This window comes from Cervus elaphus, chromosome 24 (assembly GCF_910594005.1).
Source record: "Cervus elaphus chromosome 24, mCerEla1.1, whole genome shotgun sequence".
Classification (NCBI taxonomy): domain Eukaryota; kingdom Metazoa; phylum Chordata; class Mammalia; order Artiodactyla; family Cervidae; genus Cervus; species Cervus elaphus.
Genome location: NC_057838.1, coordinates 47,373,643 through 47,393,689, shown reverse-complemented (window position 1 = coordinate 47,393,689; position 20,047 = coordinate 47,373,643). Strand labels below are relative to the sequence as shown.

The following is a 20,047-nucleotide window of genomic DNA, read 5'->3' as shown; positions in this document are numbered from 1 at the left end:
TGCACAGTGGAATTATCTCACCAGCCAGCTACACGTGGTGTTGGGCACTCACACACATTAGTCAGGTGGCCAGGGGCTACAGTCCGTGGAGTTGCAAAGAGTCAGACATGACTGAGCACACACACAGAGTAGTTTAAATTGGTTCCATAAAGGATTGAGGCGCTCGTTGTTCATCTGGAAAACCTAGTTCTGTCTTTTTCAACAATCATTAATATCACTAGATTAATATATTTTTTAATTTACAAAATGAATTTCTAATTGTTCTACTACACAGGCTGAATCTCAAATCATTCCTACCACAATGACAACTTACTGTATGTCTTTAAAAATATATCTTTCAACAGTTATTGACCACTGCTGACATATCCACCAATAACAACAGGATATGTTCCAAACATTCACAAAAATAGAGCAAGATTCTCTTATATCCTGAGCCAACCATGATAAATCATCTTTACTTAAATAAAAACAAATCAAACAGAACAAAAACCAATAATCTGTATTAAATATTTATATTATCAGTTTTTAAGGCAAACTTAAAAATGCTAGTCTGACTGAATAATCTCAGGGCAGTTCTATTCATATTGATGTTAAATAATCTTGTTTTAAAAATATATTATTGTCAATTTTCAATCAGCCAAGGCTTTCAAGTGCAATTTAGCCAAAACTTGTGCTTTCCCATCTATCGTTTCATAGATGCATCAGACGGAAAGCAAACTAATTTTAATACTGTTCAAAGATGAACATTAAACATTTAACTTACCAGGGAACATAATTCAATATGTTCCAACAGCAAAGATAAAAGACTTTGGCATTATCAGCTAATGTAAATTATTCCCAAACTGCAAGAACTCAGAGTAATCAAGACTTGATTTCTACTGACATACACATTCAAAGGAAAATAACACAGAAACCCGGCATCTGGTTTTCAAGCCACTCACTACAGTTACAAAGTCAGCAAGTAGCCTGTGACGAACAATGTAACACTAGGACTTAGCAACCATTCAGTTTATCAGTGGAACTGTGGTACTGCTGTTACTCTCCCTAAGATCTTTCAATTAGTCTGGTAGATTTTTGTTTGTTTTGCTTTTCTATATTCCCCATGGAGAAAACCACTCATACCAAATAAAGAATTGAGATCGAGATAGACTATAGGAGAGTTCAGGGGACATGGCAAGCAACTATCCCTCAGTTTTCTCTTAATCCTTAATTTACGAGAGTACTGATCTGCTAACTCTCATTCTAGTCCCAATTCCCTCAGACTTTTTCTTTGTAGACACAATTTATTACAACTCTGTATGATGTCTGCAGTCAGACACATGGGTTGTATACGACTGACCTTTTGTGGCTAAGCTGGAATGAAAATCATAATTGAAGAAGCGCACACTAAAGAAACAGAGGGATTAAGCAAGTCACTGGAAACCAAAGCACCCAGAGCAAGTCATGCAGGCTGGGAGAGTTTACCTAGTTCACTGTCCAGCTCCTCCGTATGGATCCCTTCTTCTCCAAAGGAATAGCAGGAATGAGACAGAAAAGAGAGAAAGAAAAATTCAGACACCGGCACCAAGGAAGGAAACTCCCTTCAAGAAAAACAGCAAACACATCACTTTATTATGTCCTTACCTGCATTGTGGCTTATTTCATTGGCTTGGCTACTCAACTCAAGAGACCTCAGTGTAAATCACAAAACGGGAAGAGCTGATATTGGCAACATAATTACATGGCTCATTTCCTTGTGTGTCAAAATAAGGTTTGATTGGTTGTAAAAGATGACAAACACCTTCGCGGTTTTTGGTGTTCTTACGTGGAAAGTCACTTATTACAGACCTTATTTCGAGCAAACAAAGCTGCTAGACCTTTCAATATTAGTCCTTTTAATCCTTCTATGATCCTCTAATCTGCGAGGCAATTATACTCCAATTAAAAAATTACTTAACCTATAAGTAATACTGCTGCCTGAAAAACGGAAGGTGAGGTCAAATTGAGAACACAGATTCTAAGATAAGCTACACTTCGTCTTTCAAAAGGAGTTAGAAAAATGAACTATGTCAGGATGATGTACATCGGGAGGTGAGGCTTGAAGGCCGCCCTGAAAGGACGATTGGGAAGCAGAGTTTACTTTGCTTAAGATTTCCAAGTCAAGCAGCTCAGAAATATTAGGATGAAAATGTTCTCTGTAATTTCAGTAAGCAAAACAAGTCAATATCCTTTTCACTCCTGACCACCTCTTGCTGTCAGTGAAGCATTTTGTTATGACTGCAAAGAGAATATAGGACACCATACAAGTCACTTCCTCCACAGTTACGGTTGTCCCCTCCACCGTAAGCTAAACAAACACAGGGATCAAGTCCGCTTTCACTGCTTCAGTGCTCAGTGCCCACTGGAGCTTTGGATATATAACAGGTACCAAATATTTCTCAAATGGATGAAAAAACAAACAAATGAATTGATTATTGACTTTAGTCACCAACTGCCAACAATAAAGTAATAAGGTTGACACTGGCACTGGTTCCCTAAGGAGGGAATCTTATTTACATAAAATCTTTCATGAAAATGCCCATTAGGATATTATTTAAAATATCTTTTGGGGCACTCATTCATTCCCTTAAAAATTCTTTAATGAGATTTACTATGAGCAAGTCCCTAAGCCATCATCTGAACATTATGTAAAATTTAATGAAAAGACTTAAAGTGAAAAATGGCTAGAATTTAAGCTTAGCTAGAGTGGGGCTTCTTGTTTATTGTGTTCAATGATACAACTGACTTTCCCAGAATGCACCTGACATACAAAAAACATTCAACAATTATTTGTGGAATGTAAGAGCATTCTAAGAAGGGAGAACTGCACATCTAACTATCACAGAGCAGGAACTCAATAAGGACTGGGGGTGATGGACAGAATGTGCGATGGAAGTAGAGTCAGACAAGCTCAGAGGCTGAACTGCAGAGAACTTGGAAAGACAAGCTTTGAACCTGGCATTCACTCAACAGACCAGAGAGCTACAATATTAAACAGGGCTTGAGGCAGTGGTGATAACGCAAACACATTTTAACAGACTGCTCTTAATACAGTGCAAGGAGAGTGGGCAAGAGTGTGGGTGGAAGATGAGCATGACCTTGACTAGGATGGTATATAGACGGTGAGGAAAACGGAGAATGAATTCCAAAGATATCTGGGAGGCAAGGTGAACTCAGCTGGGAGCACATGGATTAGAAATGGGTGTTAAGAAAAATAAAAGGTCGAGAGAGACTCTTAAGTATGCAAGAATTTACCGTTCACTTAAGACAGGGAGTACTTTTAGAAGACCAGATTTGGGTTGATGGGAATCATTAGTTGGGTTTTAATCAGAATGAATATAAACTCTCTTTAGGACAAAAAGCATTATTAAATATTATAATACTGGTCTGCAGCTCACAAACAAGGGAGAAATCTAATTGAACTACTAAAACACAGAAATCACAATAAGGGTTATACACTAAATATCAAAATCCCAAATTAGTTTCTGCATTTTTGAGATAGGAAAAAGAAAACAGAAAAAAATTTTTACAATAATGTTATACTGTTACATTCAACATGCATGTGACCTACAGAGAGCAGAAAGAAACACAGGAACAGTATTGTAAAAGAACAATGTGACTCTTCTTTGTGACGTGATATAAATAGCACAAGACAGTGTTATGGAAATTGGCAGGAGAAAAGGCAGATACGGGAATGGATACTTGCCACTGTGGTAGAATCTGCTTGTATATACTTAAACCATTTGTGGTTTTACAGGCATACGGACATACATAGAGTTTCCACCAGAAAAAGAACATATGAATTCTAATGGTGAAGCGACAATCACTAAGTGAACTGCATTGGATATGAATACATACTTGTCCCAAAGGGAATAATGTTCACACCAGTGACATGAACTCTAAGAATTAAAAATTATTAGAATGGCTAAAAAAAATTTCAGTAATTGTATCAACACTTGCACTCCATTTTTCTCAGTAAAAGCTATCAGAGTCTTCTATTATCTATCAAATTATACTAACAGGCATTTTCATACATTCCTACTATAATTATAATGGGTAGTGAAACTGAAGATCTGATGGTAATAAGAGGGCCTAAAATAGCTTTGAAATCTCAGGCATCAAATGAAGATTACATTCTGTTCCAAGAAGTTTTATGGTTGGATGTATTTTATGTTCTTACCTTTGAAAACTGGTCACCTCTGTATGACATATTAAATAGAATATGTGAATAATCATGATAGCCCATTATCCTTAAGGATGCAAAATAATGCATTTGCCCATGCCTGTTTCTTTTCTTCTTTATGACTAAGCAATCCAAATAAAATGAGTCTCTCAGTTATGCCTCCTCAGTCAGAAGAATTTGTATTTCCACTTGAAGTTACTCAGATAAACATGAACACACAATTCTATGTTCATTTCATGCAATCTTACAATCCATATATATCCTGCAGTTTAAAGCTCTCACAGGATCATACTTTACTGGCTTATATTTTCAAACAAACATCAAGTTTAAACAGAAAATAATTCTGCCTCATAGAATAAATTAATAAAGTTTCACTAACTTACAGTAAAATGTATATTCAATAATTATACTACTAATTCAAATACCAGGAATGAATAATGAGTAGTAAAGCAAGCCATTTCCCTTTTAATTTGTCCGTGTCAAAAAGCAATTTTGGTAAAACTTAGGACAAATCAAAAAGGAACACACTTGTTCAACCTTAATTTCTTTTTCACTTTTGCAAAAGTAACTAGAAATTACAAAGTCTTGAATTAGACTTTATTGACAGCTGAACCTTTTTTCTTTACATTAACAGAAAGAGTGGGGCTAAGGGTAACACCTCAGCCTCTTCTGTGGAAGAATGTACTTTCTCATATTTAGGATATACTCTAAGCCACACAGAGATTCCCAAACATAGTAAGATCTGCTTTCTTTATGCTAAACCTGGAGAAATACTCAAATTATGAAGCATGAACACTTCAAGAAAAGCTTCTAATATTTTTTTTCTCAAACACTGTCACAATATATGATTACAGTTCAGAAGGTAAGTGACCAAAGCATTTTTGGTTTCTAAATTCCTAGAGACTTTCTAGAGTTTTCTCCAAGTTCCTGAAGGGCTTAGGTTGCATCTACATCTGAATCCTTCCTGACTGTGCTGCAGTTCTAATAGAGAGTTGAGTATGTCTTTATGTTTAAACAAACTGTTCTTCTAAAACAATTTTACAGATTTCTCTCCTGCTTTTGGAAACCATAATGCACTTACTAGAAACTGGATTATCTTTCAGAAACTCTTCGTTAGAAACCTGGCTGACCGTGCTACAACTCTTTAAACTTCGCATGTGGGACTTCCCCGGCAGTTAAGATTCTGCACTGCCACTGCAAGGGGCACAGGTTCAGTCTGGTTGGTGAACCAAGATCCCGCATGCCACACAGTACAGCAAAAGAATAACAAATAAAATAAAATTTCCATGTGTGAACAAGCCCACTTACACTCAGACTTTCTTAGCCCCTTACCATCATCCTCACACTCTTCCAGAGGCTTCTGCTGCTTGTTCAGGCACCGAGGGTCTAACCAAGATGTTGTTTTTGTGTTGTGGCTGAAATTCAGAAATAAGAAATATGTTTGAAAGGGTGGTGGGGGGGGGGGGCGGGGAATGTAAAAACTCAATGACAAAAGATTTAAACAGTCTTGAATATTTACTCTTCACTAAAGCAAAGATACTGTCTAACAGTCAACTGAGGGCAAAAGAGAGCCCTGGAATAAGGAGAAGCTTGGAGTGGCTGGACATGAAACTCTACTTCCTTCAGGAGGGTCGAGCCCAACCAGAGATGAAGTGTTTCAATAGACACTGTTGCCCTTCGATCATGAGAGGCAAATGACTGGGCTGATTGACCTGAAGCAGACCTGGGAAAAAATTCTGCTTGAGCAACCAGTCCATTTTATGCAAACTAAGTAAGAGGATCAAAGAGCTACAAGTCCAGTAGTTCAAGCTGCAAACCAAAAATGAAACACAGAAAAAAAAATTTTTCTGCAAGTGTAGGTAGTAAAGTCTTAAGTTTAAGTTGTACTAACAAATATTTTTAAAAAATTATCACAGTTTTTAATTCTAGATTCAAATCTTATTAATTGATGGGAAAAACTTAAGGCTTAGGTGAAAAACGGAATGTGCAAAAGACTACAAACATTGTCTAAAATGTGTTCAAATAAAATAAAACAAATGAAAGGTAATACTGCTACAAGTATCACAACCAACAATATTTCCTTGTCTATGTAGAACTAGCCTGTCTAACCTATCCTAATTCTGCCAGTCATGCATGCTTTTGCAGGCATGTAGCTCAGTTGGTAAAGAATCCACCTGCAGTGCAGGAGACCGCGGTTTGATTCCTGGGTCAGGAAGATTCCCTGGAGAAGGGATGGCTACCCACACCAGGATTCTTAGGCTTCCCTTGTGGTTCAGCTGGTAAAGAATCCGCCTGCAATGCGGGAGACCTGGGTTCGATCCCTGGGTTGGGAAGATCCCTTGGAGAAGGGAAAAGCTACCCACTCCAGTATTCTGGCTTGGAGAATTCCATGGATTGTATAGTCCATGGGCTCACAAAGAGTCGGACACGACTGAGTGACTTTCACTTTCACTAAGAATTTGGGGGTTTTATCCTTAGAACAAAGAGAACTTTCTGAAGGTTTTAAGCACCACTGTAGTTGGGGGGTGGAAGGTGGGGAGTAGAGAAGAAACTGGAGGGTATATTTGGGAAGAGTATGTGGAGAATATACAAGACTAGTGTTCAGAACAGTTTGGACCTGGAGATGAAGGAAGAGAAATAACTGGCCCAGAGAAACAGGGTTTAACCCAGGGCCTGGCTATGCCGCCTGCAGGAAAGACTGTGCAGAGACAGAGCTCTTGTGAGATGGGGTCCAATCAGCAAAGAAAGCTGAGGGGGAAGAGACAGGGAGCTGGGGGACCATCAGGAAGTTATTATCTTTATCATGAAGCAGGACCTATAGAATAACCAAAAGCCCAATTAAAACTATCTTAACCTGCTTTGTCATTTACACATAAATTACAATTTACTTAATCCTTACCAAGAACCCTATGAGAGGAGTATCATTAGTATTAAAATGATTACTCCCTATTTTCCAAATGAGAAAACTGAGGACAGAGATGTGAAGAAACCTGAAAAGGACACTCTGCTGACACACAGAATCAAATCCAAGGAGTCCCACACCAGAAACCATGCTCTGTGCTATTCTTACACAATAAGAGAGCAAAAATGGAGAATGACGGGAGGGAAGATTAGGTGTGATATTTTAAAAAAACACTTGTCCCATTTTTTTTTTTTTTGATTGGGTCATTTATTTTTCTGGAATTGAGCTGCAGGAGTTGCTTGTATATTTTTGAGATTAATCCTTTGTCTGAGGGTGTGGAGAAAAGGGAACCCTCTTATACTGTTGGTGGGAATGCAAACTAGTACAGCCGCTATGGAGAACAGTGTGGAGATTTCTTAAAAAAATGGAAATACAACTGCCATATGACCCAGCAATCCCACTTCTGGGCATACACACTGAGGAAACCAGATCTGAAAGAGACACGTGCACCCCAATGTTCATCGCAGCACTGTTTATAATAGCCAGGACATGGAAGCAACCTAGATGCCCATCAGCGGATGAATGGATAAGGAAGCTGTGGTACATATACACCATGGAATATTACTCAGCCGTTAAAAAGAATTCATTTGAATCAGTCCTAATGAGATGGATGAAACTGGAGCCCCTTATACAGAGTGAAGTAAGCCAGAAAGATAAAGAACATTACAGCATACTAACACATATATATGGAATTTAGAAAGATGGCAACGATAACCCTATATGCAAAACAGAAAAAGAGACACAGAAATACAGAACAGACTTTTGAACTCTGTGGGAGAATGTGAGGGTGGGATATTTCAAAAGAACAGCATGTATACTATCTATGGTGAAACAGATCCCCAGCCCAGGTGGGATGCATGAGACAAGTGCTCGGGCCTGGTGCACTGGGAAGACCCAGAGGAATCGGGTGGAGAGGGAGGTGGGAGGGGGGATCGGGATGGGGAATACGTGTAAATCTATGGCTGATTCATATCAATGTATGACAAAAAAAAAATATGTTCTCATTTGGGATACTGCAGAATTCCCTGTGCTTAGAGCTTTCTAAAACATAGAAGTCATTCAATAAATATTTGTTAATATATAAATAAAAAAAAAAAAACAAACACTTGTATCTCAAGATAATTGTAGATTCACATGCAGTTGTAAGAATGAACAAAGAGAGATCCTACATTCACCCTACAAGATACCACCAAAGGTAACATCTTGCAGAACTATAGTACAAAGTCACAACTGGGATACTGACAGCCAAACAGTCAATATATGGAACAGGTCCACCATCACAGGATCCCTCATGTTGCCCTTTGACAGCCACACTTGGCTCCCTTCCAACCCTTACCTGCAAAAAAACCCGCTGCTAACCCCTGGCAAGCGCTAATCTCTTCTCCATTTCCATACGTTTGTCATACCAAAAATGTTACATAAACGAAATCACATGGTATGCAATCTTTGGGGATTTGCATTTTTTATTCAGCATAACTCTCCTCAAGATTGTTGCATACATCAGTAACTGTTGTTATTGTCAATAGTATTTCATGGCATGAATGTACTACAGTTTAACCACTGAAGGACACCTGGGTGGCTTCTAGCTTCGGGTTATTTAGAAGAAAACCTATTATGAACAGGCTTCCCTAGTGGCTCAGCTGATAAAGAATCCGCCTGCAATATGGGAGACCTGGGTTCGACCCCTGGTTGGGAAGATCCCCTGGAGAAGGGAACGACATCCATTGGATCATAGAAAAAGCAAGAGAATTCCAGAAAAACATCTACTTCTGCTTCACTGACTATGTTAAAGCCTTTGACTGTGGGGATCACAACAAACTGCAGAAAATTCTTAAAGAGATGGGAATACCAAACCACCTAACCTTCCTCCTGAGAAATCTGTATGCAGGACAAGAGGCAACAGTTAGAATTGGACATGGAACAATGGACTGGTTCCAAATTGGGAAAGGAGTAAGTCAACACTATATACTGTCACCCTGCTTATTTAATTTATATGCATAGAACATCATGCAAAATGCCAGGCTGGATGAAGCACAAGCTGGAATCAAGATTGCTGGGAGAAATATCAATAACCTCAGACATGCAAATGATGCTACCCTTATGGCAGAAAGCAATGAGAAACTAAAGAGCCTCTTGATGAAAGTGAAACAGGAGAGTGAAAAAGCTGGCTTAAACCTCAACATGCAAAAAAGGATCATGGCATCCGGTCCCATCACTTCATGGCAAATAGATGCAGAAAGAATGGAAACAGTGACAGACTTTATTTTCTTGGGCTCCAAAATCACAGAAGAGGGTGACTGCAGCCATGAAATTAAAAGACACTTGCTCCTTGAAAGAAAAGCTATGACCAATCTAGACAGTATATTAAAAAGCAGAGACATTACTTTACCGACAAAGGTTCGTCTAGTCAAAGCTCGTTTTTCCAGTAATCATGTATGGATGTGTGAGTTGGACCATAAAGAAACCTGAGCACCAAAGAATTGATGCTTTTGAACTGTGGTGTTGGAGAAGACTCTTAAAGAGTCCCTTGAACTGCAAGATCAAACCAGTCAATTCTAAAGGAAATCATGTGCTGAGTATTCATTGAAAGGACTGACACTGAAGCTCCAAAACTTTGGCCACCTGATGTGAAGAACTGACTCACTGGAAAAGACCCTGTTGCTGGGAAAGACTGAAGGCAGGAGGAGAAGGGATGACAGAGGATAAGATGGTTGGACGGCATCACCGACTCAATGGACACGAGTTTGAGCAAGCACCAGGAGTTGGTGATGGACAGGGAAGCATGGTGTGTTGCATGCAGTTCATGGGGTTGCAAAGAGTCAGACACAACTGAGTGATTGAACTGACTACTATAAACATTTATGCACAAGCTTTTATGTGAATATAAGTGTTCACTTGGGTTTCCTAGATGCCCCAGTGGTAAAGAATCTGCCTGTCAATGTAGGAGACACGGGTGTGATCTCTAGTTTGGAAAGATCCCCTGGAGAAGGAAATGCCAACCCACTCCAGTATTCGTGCCTGGAAAATCCCATGGACAGAGGAGCCTGGCAGGCTACAGTTTATGGGGTTGCAAAAGAGTCAGACACAACTTAGTGACTAAACAACCACAACAAAGTATTCTCTTCTCTGGACAAATGTGCAATGGCTGGGTTCTATGGTAATTGAAATGTTTAGTTTAAAAAAATGCCAAACTGCTTTTTGGAATACCACAGAATTTTACATACCCACCAGCAACGTGTTAGTGATATAGCTTCTTGGCATCTTTACCAACATTTAGTGTTTTTTAGTTCATTCTCTAATTGGATTTTTTTTTCTTTTTACTGTTGAGTTTTGAGAGTGGCTCAGATGGTAAAAGCATCTGCCGACAATGTGGGAGACCCGGGTTCGATCCCTGGGTCAGGAAGATCCCCTGAAGAAGGAAATGGCAACCCACTCCAGTACTCTTGCCTGGAAAATCCCATGGATGGAAAAGCCTAGTAGGCTACAATCCATGGGGTCACAAAGAATCAGACACAACTGAGCGACTTCACTTTTACATATTCTAGATACCAGTCCATTTTGAGATACCAGCTTTATACTTTTTCCCTGTGTATAGTTTGTCCTTTCATCTACTTACAAGTCTTTGCAAAGTGAAATTTTTTCATTTTGATAAACCTGAGTTGACCAATTATTCCTTTTAGGATTATGCTTTTGATGTCAAGTCTGAGAACCCCTTGCCTACTACTAGGTTTCAAAGAATTTCTACTTTTTTTTCCCCTAAAAATTCTATTACTTTACATTTTATACTTTATGATGATTTATTTTGAGTTGTTTTTTTTTTTTAATAAGGCAAGAGGTTTAGTTTCAGGTTAATTTATTTGCCTTTGGCTATAGACATGCTTAAAGTACCATCTTATTGAAAAGGTTACCTTCCATGCATTGAACTGCTTTTGCATTCTCTACTGAAAATCAGTTGGACACATTTGTGAGTCTGTTTGTGGGTTCCTTTGATCTATGGGTCTATTTCTTCATCAGTAGCATTCAACCTTTATGACTGAAGATTTATAATAAGCCTGATATCGGGTAGACTGATTACTGTGACTTTATTCTCCTTTTCAAAACTGTTTTAACTAGTCTAGTTCCTTTGCCTTTTGCTAATAAATTTTACAATAAACTTGCCAATACTAACAAAAAGCTTCACTGAGATTTTGACAGGATTTATATTAAACCTGTACACACATTTGGGGAGAACTGACATCTTTACTATACCAATTCTGAGTCTTTCGATCCATGAATAGAATAGGTCTCTCAATTTACTTAAACTTTCATTTATTTCTTTCATCAGCATTTTGTAGTTTACAGAATACAAATCCTGTACATATTTCATTAGGTTTATACCTAAGTGATTTTTTTAAAAAGTAAATGTAAATTATATTTCATTTTGAATTTTGTTATCTGCTTGCTCATTGTTAGTATATAGATATATAACTGGTATTTGTATGATTAGCTTCTATCTTGCTGAACTCATTTATTCTAGAACTTCATGTATATTTCTGGTGATTTTCCAGTTAGACAATCAGTCTATGTATCTTTTATTTCCTTTCATGAGGGTTTTGTTTTTTGGTGTCAATTTGTTGGTGTTTCTGGATTACTGGCTTCTACAGCTCTAAATCTGAGATATATGAGGTAAAAAGAAAATTCAGGGAATTTACGACCTGTCATTTCTGTGATCCCAAGTTCCCTAGCCCATCTGCATTATTCTTATTTCCTTTTCAAGTCTTCTTATGTTCATTTGCTATACAATCTCCAGGGTTTGCAAGTTTATGCTTAATTTTTAATGTTCCAGTATTTCTTAGATTTCCCATAAAATGTAAAGCTAACATAGACTTACATGTGTATAAGTAAAACAAGGCAGATCTGAGGCTGTAGAAATTTAACTTGTTATTCAATGTAAGACAGTCTAAGATGAAGTTTTTCAGAATGGAGGATACTGGAAAACTCATCAAACAGGATAAACTGTTATTGTTTAGTTGCTCAGTTGTGTCTGACTCTTCAGTGACCCCATGGATTGTAGCCTGGCAGGCTCCTCTGTCCATGGAATTCCCCAGGCAAGAATACTGGAGTGGGTTGCTAGTTCCTTCTACAAGGGATTTTCCCAACCCAGGGATCGAACCTACATATCCTGCACTGGCAGGTGGAGTCTGTATCACTGAGCTATGAAGGAAGTCCAAATTGTGTGCATCTAATAATTTAATGTGTATGGAATCTGGCTGCTGCAGACCAAATCACAGAGTTGTCATAATAAGCTATACTTCTGTATAAATTTTCTATTAAACAATAGACCAAAGATTGGCCTAGCACTGATTAAAAGCTAAACTAGGTTATAAAAAGTAAGCAAATCACCATACTCTCCTCTAAAGCACTCAAAGCCTTGGGTCTTCACTAACTATTTTTACTAACCACAGTCCTCACTAACCCTCAAAATAACCAATTTTTTTTTTTCAAATTTATCAAGTCAGTCTTGAGCAAACTATTAACACATTCTTTTCCAAAAGTTTGAGTTTCATATATTACTCTGTTTTAGGAATTCCTCTGTTATTTTCCTTTGCTACATACAATTATTCCTTACTAACAGGCATAATTTAGAGGACAACTTATCACAAAAGCTAAGTACAAAATTCTAAGCTCATAGCTGACATCCATTTTCATAACATTTAAGCTCCTCTGTAATAACCACGTGATGAAAATAAACATGGTAACAGTAACAATAATACTCACTAATTGGCACGAGTCCAAGTTTTACATCCCTTATCTCACCTAACTCTCACGAAAATCTGACAGGGTAGGCATGACCAATAACACTTACGTCCTTCTACAGATAGGGAAAACTGAGATGCGGAGAGGCAAACTCAAGTTCACGAGGTCACACAGATAAGGAGCTTTGGAGAGTTCTTAACCAGTGTACTTTCCTAACTCCAAAGGAAAGATTTCATCGTCCACCCCTGTCTTCAACAAGCATTTGTCACTAACATGAAGACAAAAATGTGGACTGTCATCTCCTTCAGGCTGGAAAATAACCCAGGAGCAATAGCTCACTCATCTCTGACTTCCTAGGTTAGTTCTGAGAGAGGATGTTTTGACACCCAAGCCTTCCCCCATACTCCCAAATCTTTAGGAAAATTGTACTTACCCTTGCTGATTTTTCTGATTACAAAATGTATGCTGGAATATCTTTCTAAGTGGTGATATGTATTCAGACCCCACAGAAAGGTATAATGTAGTCAAGAAAATAAATTTCTTAAATTCCTTACTTAACTCAAACTCAAGTGTTAATAGATATTCCTGGAATTTTTCTTCACATAGAATTATATCTACGTATTCACAGAAAACAAATATACATATAGCACAGCACATAAGTGTATATACCCATGTATTTTACAAAATAAGATACTTCACATTGTTCAGAAATGTCTGTTATTGTTCCCTGAACAGCAGACCTGCAACATTAATCCATTTGAGTAGAACAGATTTATCTATGTTTTGAATTATTTCATAGTTTAATTGGTCTTTTTGTTTTTATTTTTTACAGGTTCATAATACTATAGTGAATGATAATAGGAAATCTCAAAAGGAGAGCCAAAGAATTTAAAAAATTGACTGTCATGGTTAAGAAATTACATTAGCTTAGATTTTCTAGAATGGTTTCAATTTTATACATTTTTTTTCCTTCCCAGTATAGGTTGCTAAATGTTTAACTATATAATATTTAAGTTTTTAATTTTAAAAGACTTTTCACATCTTCATATTCTCAAACTTTAACCTATTTGCCTTGCACCATGTAAAAAAAATAACTAAAAATAGATCATATACCAAAATGTAAAATGTAAGCTATAAAACTTCTAAAACAAATATAGCAGAAAATGACTGAATTTTGACTTCGAGTCAGCCAAAGGTTTCTTAGGTTCCACAATAAAAACACAATTCACAAAGGAAAAAAGAAAGTGATTAGAGTTCATAAAAATTAAGAACTTCTGGCTTTTTAAAAGATGCAGTTAAGACAATGAAAAATCAAATTTGGACAAAGTGTTTGCAAATTACAAATGTAATTAATGAACTGAATCAAAAATATGTGAAGAACTCTTTAACACTCAAAAGGAAACTGTAATCCAATTAAGAAAAAAAAAAAAAAGCAAAGGATTTACCTATTCTAAGCAGCTAGATATATTCTTCATATTAATATATAATATCATAATTTATATATGCACCGTAATTTAGTTGTTTAACTCTTTAGGGAAATAATTATCCTTATGCTTTTTCCAGCTCTTCAGATTCAACGGTTAGGATGTTATGCTAATTGCTTTTTTTGTACAAGGCTTGTTGAATTGTAGGAGAGAAGACCAACAGCATGTGATCAATCCTTTTAGAGTTAATTTACATCTGTAGCTGCTAGAGAAAGAGAAGGGAAATAGGGGGGAAAAGGGGAGAGATTCAAGTAGAAATAATGGTACTTTACTCTATAAAATAGACTTCTCCATTTTCGGTATAGGCCATCTCCCAGTTTTCAGGTAGAGGACCTAAATTATCCTCTGCAGAAAGAGGTAGGTATTGAGGGAACTTCTGAGAAGGGTCCGTGATGGGAGCAGCGATGATGCTACTATTCACAGGTGGGAGCGTTGCTTCTTGGAGACTGTGCTCTTCTTGGTCACCAGAATCGGCTATTTATTCACCAGAGAGAGAGAAAAAAAAAATAATAATAATTCATCAATCATACTCCAAACCAGGGTGATCACTACTGTGCACATTTATGTTCTTAAAATCCTCTCCTAATTGCAGGACATCAACTACATTCTGTCTTACTTTGATGAAAGTTCTTTTAATAGAAAACTGACGTGATGAACCAAATTTATTTTACCGAAAAAGAAGAAAAGGAGAAAATATGCTCAAATAATGCATTACTCACAATCCTGGAAATGTCAAAGAAGAAACATATTCATGACTCAAACCCTCAAGTCCCTCTAACTTTAAGAAGGCCATCAAGTCACAGACTGAGCTGAACTCTCATTACTTAGCTATCATTTGGCTTCATGACTCAAAAGGACTTCTGGGGCAAGGAAAAAGTCCATGCTGAAAACACAGAGATAGTGACATTATCATCCATTTGTAAAAGTTTATCTAAAATATTTTTGGTAGATGGTGGCAAATATCAAAGACTGACAAATCAAACTAAAAAGTCTACAAAGGTTTAGAATAGAGACAGCCCCACCAATGAGTCAGTCTAGCCTCTTTTGGAAAAGTGAGTAGAATGTTCCTGTGAAAACCAAGACAGTTACCCGCAAAGAGTATCCTGTGGGTGGACTGATTTGACTTGGGTCTTGAAGGCTCTAAGTTTCTGAATCTCCTTGCCTTCTTATTAACTAGAAATATCCAGAGGGGATGTCATCAGAGTTTCCACAAACGGCATTGTTGACATTCTGGTTGAATTTTTATAGAGGCTGATGATATTAAATGTCAATCTCTATGGGACTTTAAAACATTAATCAGGGGATGTAGTCATTTTCTGTCTCCCACAATAATTCTCCTACAGACATTTCTGATTTACTCATAGCCAACTGAGGAATAATAAAAGGTTGCTTTCAAATCTTTCTCTGATGAGTAGCTCCCAATGACACACATGAGAATAAAGGCAATCCAAAAGTTGGATGGAGGACATGTCAAGCCTATTAAATGATTACCTCCACCAAAAATCCACTGCTTCTGAGAAAGAAGCCTGGGGTCTTTCACCGCCCTGCATCTATACCCTCTTCTTCTGGTACCAACCACTCAGATCTCCATTTGGAAATCATCTCCTTCATCGGAGGTTCATGTGGTCCAGGTGGAGACTGACTGATTCCCACTCCAAGCTCATGCAGTGGGCTCAAGTCACACCCATTTCACTCATGCCTTTATGGTTGGATCAGGCACATGATCCATGGCAAACTACAGACTGTTCAGCCTGCAAGTGCTTGAGGAACTATTAGGCAAGAAGAGGTAGCCTCTTGATGCTAAAATTAATAAGCTGGTAGATTCTCATGTTGTGAGATGAGAATGCTGATGGTGCTGATGGCCATCTTGAGAACCTTGGCAAGGCTTATCTGAGAACTAAACCCACACGGAGGAAAGTACAGATGAAAAATGGGAAAGTCACCCAATACCCCTGATGAAGCCTCTCAGAGGATTACATGTACTCCTGGCTTCTCCAACTGCTTGATTCCCTCAACTCCCTTTCCTGCTTAAATCAATCTGAATTGCTTTTACAATTTGCACCTATGAGTGGAGATTAGTAAAATTTTAAGTTAGAAGAAAAAAAGAGGAAATTAAGCCACCATGGAAGAAACAGTTTGAAACTGGTGCGAGCATGTGTGCTCACTTGATTCAGTCTTGATCGACTCTTTGCAACCCTAGGACTGTAGCCCACCAGGCTCTTCTGTCCATGAGATTCTCCGTGCAGGAATACTGGAGTGGGTTGCCATGCCCTACTCCGGGGGATCTTCCCCACCCAGGGACTGAACCTGTGTCTCCTCTGTCTCCTGCACTGTAGGCAGATACTTGACAGCTGAGCCACCAGGAAAGCCCCTGAAATTGGTAATTAATAACAAAGATTCAAAAGTTGGCAAGAATTAAAAGCATGCATGTGTGCAAAGTCTCGCAGTCATGGCTGACTCTCTGTGACCCCATGGACTGTAGCCCACCAGGCTCCTCTGTTTACAGGATTCTTCAGCCAAGAATACTGCAATTGGATGCCCATTCCCTCCTCCAGGCATGGCTCCCTGCTTCAGAGTATAGATTTGGAATTAGGTTCAAAATACATACTTTGAGAGCACCCAGGTGATGGAGATTCTAGTACAAGCATTACATTTTGAAGACTGAGATACAAAAACTACTTTAAAAAAAAAATCACTGGAATCTTCAGTTTCTCGGATGGGTTCTGTCAGCTGGCAACATGTCAGAGTATGATGCGGCCACATGGTACAAATGATGGATATCCAGAACACTGCATCCTGTCTGAAGGAAGCCGAGAACTCAGTGCCAGGCAACGAGCATCCTGAAAAAAGTGGACTCAGGGTTTCCAGATCTCTGACTCTTTAAGAAAAGGTGGAAACTTATATTTTGATGCAAAAATTACCAATTTACCAATCATAATTCCTTAAAAAAATAAAGCAGTGTGTCTGGCACAAGCGAAAAAAAAAAAAAAGAAAGGTAGTGACTATAAGCACCGACTGTGAGGCCAGTCTGCTTGAGTCTGAACCTTGGCTTTATGTTTGCTGGGTTTACTCAACCTTTATGTGCTTGAGTTTCCTTATCTCTACAGTCGGAAGAGTAACAGTCCCTACCTTATAAGGTTGTAGGGAGGATTAGTTTACGTAAAGCACTCAGTACAGATTTTAGTAAACAATAAACCTCATCTTCCTCATTAAAGTCGTTATTGTTAATCTTTGCTTGCTAGTCAGAGCTGGCCCATAGGCTGCAGATTCATTACAAATAGGCAGAAAAGGATGGATTAGACATCAAGCCACAGATCAAATCACAGTGTGCCTGTTTCTAGCTGTGTGTCTTTGAAAGAGACTTTACCTTTCTGGGTACCTGTTTCCTCATCTGTAAAATGGGCGTAACACATGCACTACAAGAATGGAACGTTTTCAATACATGCAAAGCACCTGTCAAAGGGCCTGGTGCTCAGAGTGCTCAAGAGAGCTCAGGATCACGACTGGCTAAAGGAAATACCCAGGGCCAACGTCAGTGGTCATCTCTTAATATAACATTTAAGAGTTAGAGAAATGCTGGGACAATAGTAGACATCCACTAATTTGACTGAAAAATTTTAATTAACCCATTTTAATAGAAACTAGATGTAACAGGAAAGGGATGATAGCCATAGGTAGGGCACTATATGTGAAAAGAGAAACAATGTGATTTAATCCCTAGTGTATACAATTCATGCTGGGAAGAAGAGAGAGGAGGGAGAGGAAGAAAGAGTCCAGCCAGCATCCCAAAGTCTGGACCACGTGGAGGGAATGTTAGCTCACTGGGAATACATACATGTAAATTGTAACTTCCTAGAGAAAAAAGAAATTCCTCTAGCAATAAGACCTTTTTTTTTTTTTGAGACTTATTTTAAATTATCCAAATATTTATTTTATAGGTTCTCAGTGTCTTCCTGTTTTAAAACCACTTTATTTACATATAACTGACTTACAAAAAGTTACAGATATTAATTTCTCAGCTTTATTGAGGTATAATTGACAAAACTGTAAGATATTTAAAATGAACATCATGACAATTTGACATGTGTGAATGTTACCCAAGGATTCCTTCCATCTAGTTAATTTTTTGGGGAAAAAAAACACACCATAGATATTAAACCCGTACGACTTGATAATTTAGTTTTCTGTTTCTTTTTTCAATAGAACCTTAAACATTCTCATTCTCTGAAAGAAAATGAGAAGTCCAAAAATGAGAGAGAGGAGCAGATTTTAAAAATTCATAGTCCTAATCACAGCTTTGACCTTGACACATGCTCTGACTTCAAAAACTCTTTCATTTAATTTACCGAACATTTAAGAGCACTGCTATCACGCTCTAAAGATTAGATTACTAAATTATTACTAAAGATTGCCAATGCATCCAAAGAGGACAGGTAGAATTGATTAATGGAATACTGAGACTGGCAAGTAGATAAGAAGCTACAAGCTCCAACTGCCTAGTGGGATTGATAACACTATTTCTCAGGGTTCCTGTCTGCAAAATGGGGAAGATAATAGTTAGACTGCTTATTTCTCAAAATTTCCAAAAGGTTTATAAGATACATGTGAAAATGATTCATAAACCATAAATAAACACAAAAAACATTTTCATTTGCAGATGCTTCCCAGTATTTACATCACACACACACACACACACACACACTCTTGGGACATTTGAAGGTGACTTTGAGAACATAAGCTCATGTCAAACACACATTCTGGAGCTTATTTTAAATTACACATGCATTTAGATTTATGTGTACACTCACTGTGTACATAACCAGTCAAAACCTTTGATGCTGCAAAGGGCTAGTAAACTTGACTTAAAACACAAAGCCATATAGATTCTGGAGTCAGGGTTTTTGGGTTGAAATGACAGCTTTGACCCTCATTGGTTGAGTAACACTAGACAAGCAGTTAGAACTCCCCAGTAATATGCATGAGAGCTTCGCAAAATGCCTGCCACAGAGCACTGGGGAAACATTAACTCTTTTGGTAATATCGTTATCTCCTGACATTCCAAAGCAGTATTTTATCATTAATCACTAATGAAAAAGAAGCATCGGCAGCCTAATGTTGAACAATAGGGAAGCTGTTGAGAAAACAAGCTTAGGAAGAAAATTAAATAACACTTTTGGTGTCTCTTAGATATGGTTGATGGATGCATCAACTACTTTTTAGTTGTGGTGGTTTGTTATATATTTTCCAAGTTTTTCTACAATGAACAAAATCTTTTAAAAAATGTTTCATTTACTTATATAAATAACTGTGTGTTTTGCCCAATAGTTTAAGCTTACATCTACTTTCATGAAGCACATACAGTGTTCTCTCTCCAGGGCCGCCTATAAATCTGTAATTTGGGCATCATTTGTAGACGATTCTCCCTCTGTCTTGTGTTCGACAGTAAGTTCTATGGTAAGAATCTGGGATGACTGCTCTTGACTCAGCTCCTGCCTCCATCTTTAGTTGCAGAAAGGCAGACTCAACCTTCCCAGGATGCTCCAGGCCTTAAGCACCCTGCTCTCTGCCAGCAGACAGTGCCAACATTATTTAGGCATGTTATTTAGATATCCTGTGTCCCTTTCAAAAGACCCAAGCAGACATCAGCTGAAATCGTACCAATAG

The 20,047-nt window shown here is 37.9% G+C and overlaps 1 protein-coding gene across 19 annotated transcripts in view; it reads right to left on the bottom strand.

Annotated features, from left to right (window-relative positions):
- Nucleotides 1-20,047, bottom strand: part of MAGI1 (membrane associated guanylate kinase, WW and PDZ domain containing 1) — a 633,420-nt gene that overhangs the window by 88,782 nt on the left and 524,591 nt on the right. For 9 of the 19 annotated variants that reach the window (XM_043885421.1, XM_043885425.1, XM_043885426.1 and 6 more), the window contains 3 exons: nucleotides 14,656-14,857; nucleotides 5,534-5,616; nucleotides 1,465-1,503 (listed from right to left, as the gene is read on the bottom strand). In XM_043885421.1, coding sequence (XP_043741356.1) covers nucleotides 1,465-1,503; nucleotides 5,534-5,616; nucleotides 14,656-14,857 — 324 coding nt within the window. The remainder of the gene's footprint in view (nucleotides 1-1,464; nucleotides 1,504-5,533; nucleotides 5,617-14,655; nucleotides 14,858-20,047) is intronic. The other 10 variants (XM_043885422.1, XM_043885423.1, XM_043885427.1 and 7 more) reach the window with 2 other exon arrangements.